At 35.9% G+C, this 5,004-nt stretch overlaps 1 protein-coding gene across 1 annotated transcript in view; it reads left to right on the top strand.

The window, feature by feature from the left end:
* PPM1B (protein phosphatase, Mg2+/Mn2+ dependent, 1B) overlaps nucleotides 1-5,004 on the top strand; it is an 82,531-nt gene that overhangs the window by 33,171 nt on the left and 44,356 nt on the right. Inside the window, exon 2 of the mRNA XM_006839467.1 lies at nucleotides 3,244-4,103. Within this exon, the coding sequence (XP_006839530.1) occupies nucleotides 3,258-4,103 (846 nt within the window). The 5' untranslated portion in view covers nucleotides 3,244-3,257. The remainder of the gene's footprint in view (nucleotides 1-3,243; nucleotides 4,104-5,004) is intronic.

The following is a 5,004-nucleotide window of genomic DNA, read 5'->3' on the forward strand; positions in this document are numbered from 1 at the left end:
TCCAAAGAGCACTCTGGCTGCACTTCTTCGAAAACAGATCTATTGGTTCTTTTGGCAGTCCATGGCACTTTTAGTATTCTCCTCCAGCACCACAACTCAAAGGCATCAGTTCTTCTACGATCTTCCTTATTCACTGTCCAGCTTTCGTATCCATATGAGGTTATTGAAAATACCATGGCTTGGGTCACTTTGGATGCCTTATAGCTATACAGGGTGTCTTTGAGATGTAACTTACTTGATGGCACTTTAACAACAACAAAAACAAGACTTTCAGCACAAATGTTGAATAGAAGCGGTGATACATGGAATCCTTGTCTGGTTCTGTTCATAAGGGAATGCTCTCAGGCTCTCTCCATTGAGATTAATGTTGACTGTGGTATTTTTATCTATGCCCTTTTGTTGAGGGGGTTTCCCTTGTTAAGTGTCTTTTATGTCAAATGTCTTTAAGTTATTTTTATAATGTTACTGGCACGTTCCTGGTTGGTACATAAGTTTACATAGAAAATCCTACGGAACGGTTATATTCTGAAACACATAGGGTTACCATGAGTTGGAATCGACTTAAAGTAATAACTTAAAAGATGATATAAGTAAACTGCTTACATAAAATACGGTCCTCAAACTTTTCAGGTATAGAACACCAAAACTAAGCCTGTTTTCCTTGGCGTTGATTCTGACTCATAGCATCTGGGTTGAAACCCTGTAATACTTACAGAGTCCTTGTGTGGCACTGTAGGATAAGCACTGGACTGCTAATCACAAGGTCAGCATTCACACCTACCAGCATTCCTTGGAAACCCTATACTGGGTCGATACAAGTCAGAACCTACTCAACAGCAACAACAGTCTTTACAGAAGCAGAGTGCCGTGTCTTTCTCCCACTTTCAGGCATAAAACTGCTTTTTAGGTGTAATTTCTTAGATTTTTTTATAATATAATGTTGGTTAAACATAAATAATATCAGAAAAGGAGGATGACAGTGATTGTACATCTTGAATAATTAGTTTCACTGAATTGTATATTTAGAAATGGAATATTTAGAAATTGCGTTTTGCTTTGTTTATCAGCAAAAACAAAAAAAGTAAATTGCATCTATAGGAAGTAAATGGAGTCCTAGTGTGGCGATATAGTATAAGCACTGGACTCTAACTTCTAGACCAGTAGTTCAGACCAATCAATCGCTCCTTGGAAACTCTGTACCCGGTTGCTATGAGTCAGAACTGACTTGGCGGCATTTAACAACAAAAACATAGAAAGTAAACAATATAGTATTATGCCTCTGTGTGTACAGTAGTGTGTTGTTGTTAAGTGCCATTGAGTCAGTTCTGACCCATAGTGACCCTGTATAGGGTTTCCGAGGAGCAGCTGGTGTGTTTATCCCTTTATAAAGCACTTCGTTTATTCAGTATTCAGACAATGTTTCCTGTATGTATTTCTCAGTTTTGCAAAAACTCTTGAGACCCACAGAGTTTGTATAGACCAGTAATCTCTAAAGTGGGCATGCAGAAAGATCTACTGGTGTTCATCTTTAAAAAGCAAAACAAAGTAAAACCCCTCATAACTTCTGTTATCTTTTATGTTGAGAAAGATGATTAAGCTACATTTAATGGTTCACTTTGTCTTCTCTATACTGTTGTATGTCAAATGATCGTCATTTCCTCATTTGTATTAATTAGTATGTTGTTGTTAGTTCTAACTCATAGTGACCCTGTGTAGGGTTTCTAAGGAGCGGCTGGTTTGTTTGAACCACTGAACTTGGAGTTAGCAGTTCCGTGCTTATTGTACAATGCCATACCAGGATTCCATTAAATTGATACATCACATTGTAATTTCCATGTGATTTACAGCCTCAGAAACTTGTACAGGGTCGCTGTGAGTCAGAACCGACTCCACGGTACATAACAACAACAACTTTGATTTTCAGATGATTGAGTTGTAACTATCTTCAAAAAATGTGCAAGTGACTATAAAAAATCCTATAAAATTCAGATTGAATGTATAATAAAGCATACAACAAAAATGTTAGAATTAGTAAGTTTAACCTACTATGAGTTTTTATTGTGGCATAAAAACAATATAATCAATTCTAACTTGACCTCAGAAAAATTTGAGATTGTTAGACTATTTGAAATGTTGCTTTAGGAGTTTTTTCAAGAGATATTTGATAAATCCTTACAAGCTTCAGTCTATTATTTTACAGAATTTCATTATGAATGTTTAGATAAAGTCCTTTGAGGCTTCTCACTTAATAGTAAAAAGAAAAAAAGCTATGCTATTGAGAAAATTCTTGTTTTCCTTACTTTGATCAAAATAACTGAGTAATACCTAGAATATATGACAAATTAAAGTCTGTCCCTTTGTTAGCAAGTGCTTTTGGAACATGGCAGTAAGCTTTGATGATTTGAAGAAACTAGTGTGCACAGTCTGAAAGATTTGCTTTAAGACTAGTTGAAATATGGGTGTTTGTAACATACCTTACCCCATTCTTTGCTAAGTTGTGTTTTAATAATAAAAGCTGTTATATGAAAATGAAGGATGACAACATTCTTTCTAGACTTTTTAGACATATATACACAGTCGGTTCTGGTGTGGCACTTTGAGATAAAGCATTGGACTCTAAAGTCAGTTTGAACTACAAGGTCAGTGGTTCCGACTCACCACCTGCCTCCTTGGAAAACCATATACAAGGTCGCTGTGAGTCAGAACTGACTCAACAGCACTTAACAGCAACAACTATATATATTGTTATATGTATGTATATTAACAGATAAGATCATTAGCTTTACTGTCAGCCAGTCATAGGTTTCGTTTCATTTTTAAATGATTATAACCTACAGCCTCTCCCTTGCAACTAGTTATCCTACTTCCTTATTACATCTTATATTTCACAAATCAGCACAGCAAAAATATTTGATGTATACATACAAAACAAAAAAATATTCATTTAAGTGTCCAAAGGACTCAATTTGTACGCCAGCCTCCTGCCTGTAGGCACATAGCCTTTCTCAGTCCGTAGGCCTAGAGTCTGCTCTATCTCCATGCCATCGCCTCTACCTCTGCCTCTGCTGCTGTCGCTGCCTTTCTAGAGCAGGATTTCATGCTTCACTCATGTTTTTCCTTCTTGATGGCCTTGGGAATTCTCTGTTCCTACAAGGAAAGATAAACTGAGAATAGGTAGAATACTATAGATACTTACTGTATCAAATTGGAATACTTGACGCTTTTTTTTTTCCCCTTTTTCAGATTCATTACTAAACATGGGTGCATTTTTGGATAAGCCCAAAACTGAGAAACATAATGCTCACGGTGCTGGGAATGGGTTACGTTATGGCCTGAGCAGCATGCAAGGATGGAGAGTGGAAATGGAAGATGCACACACAGCTGTTGTAGGAATTCCTCACGGCTTGGAAGACTGGTCATTTTTTGCAGTTTATGATGGTCATGCTGGATCTCGAGTGGCAAATTACTGCTCAACACATTTATTAGAACACATCACTAATAATGAAGACTTCAGGGCAGCTGGAAAATCAGGATCTGCTTTTGAGCCTTCAGTGGAAAATGTCAAGAATGGTATCAGAACTGGCTTTTTGAAAATTGATGAATATATGCGTAACTTTTCAGACCTCAGAAATGGGATGGACAGGAGTGGTTCAACTGCAGTGGGAGTTATGATCTCTCCTAAGCATATTTACTTTATCAACTGTGGTGATTCACGTGCTGTGCTATATAGGAATGGACAAGTCTGCTTTTCTACCCAGGATCACAAACCTTGCAACCCAAGGGAGAAGGAGCGAATCCAAAATGCAGGAGGCAGTGTAATGATACAACGTGTTAATGGTTCTTTAGCAGTGTCTCGTGCTTTGGGGGACTATGATTACAAGTGTGTTGATGGCAAGGGCCCAACAGAACAACTTGTTTCTCCAGAGCCTGAGGTTTATGAAGTTTTAAGAGCAGAAGAGGATGAATTTATCATCTTGGCTTGTGATGGGATCTGGGATGTTATGAGTAATGAGGAGCTCTGTGAATTTGTTAAATCTAGGCTTGAGGTATCTGATGACCTGGAAAATGTGTGCAATTGGGTAGTGGACACTTGCTTACATAAGGTATGTAAAAATTTTTGTTATAATAAAAATGCTCTATTAAATTTGAAAAGCCTGGGTAAGTAAAAATAAGTGAGCTTAATTTTTTTTTTTTTTTTTTTAATGTAAGACCTGTATATTTTAATGCATTTTCTTCACCGGAATTGATACTGTTGTTTTTGGCCTTCCCCATTACTCCAAACCTTCTAATTTGAAAATTAAGTTGAATGAATTTGTTGCATTTGTTGTCATTTAAGTACTGTGTGGTTTGTTGCTATTCAGAATTATGACTTTTGATTCTGACAGTAGCCTTATGCCTACTTATGAAGGAGCTTGATAAAAATATGTGTAAAGTAGAATTTTATACTATATATAATAAAAGATCAATAGCCACACATAAAATATTGGAAGATAGGCCAGAAACCTAGGCTAAGTGTGGTTTTGTAGTTTAGTTCTGAGCTTCCTAGCAGATAAGACAAAACCCAAAATGCAAACAAACAGTATATATTTCTCATTGTCTTACAAAAAGAAACTTTCCTGGAGTAACATCTAAAATACATTTACGTGCAACTCTATGTTAGTAATATATGACATAATAAAGTAATATGTAGTCCTTTTTGTAAAATATATAAAAATTATTTTCATGTGGATTTTTAAAAGATCACTGATTAATGGTTTAAGGCTAACATTAAATGTAGTACTGTGAAAATTTTCTGTTGAACACAGAATTTTCTAGGAATTTTAACTTAATACGGTGATAAAAAGCTAGTTTAGAATAATGGATATTCACCACTTCCCTTGAATGTGTTTAGAATATTGTGTTGTTTTGATTTTTTTTTTTTTAAGTGTTTATTATGGATTAAGTGAAAGTTTACAGGGCATATCGTCAGTTTCACATTCAACACATCATATACCTTGTTTCATT

Source organism: Chrysochloris asiatica, unplaced genomic scaffold, assembly GCF_000296735.1.
Source record: "Chrysochloris asiatica unplaced genomic scaffold, ChrAsi1.0 scaffold00024, whole genome shotgun sequence".
In the NCBI taxonomy this organism is placed as follows: domain Eukaryota; kingdom Metazoa; phylum Chordata; class Mammalia; order Afrosoricida; family Chrysochloridae; genus Chrysochloris; species Chrysochloris asiatica.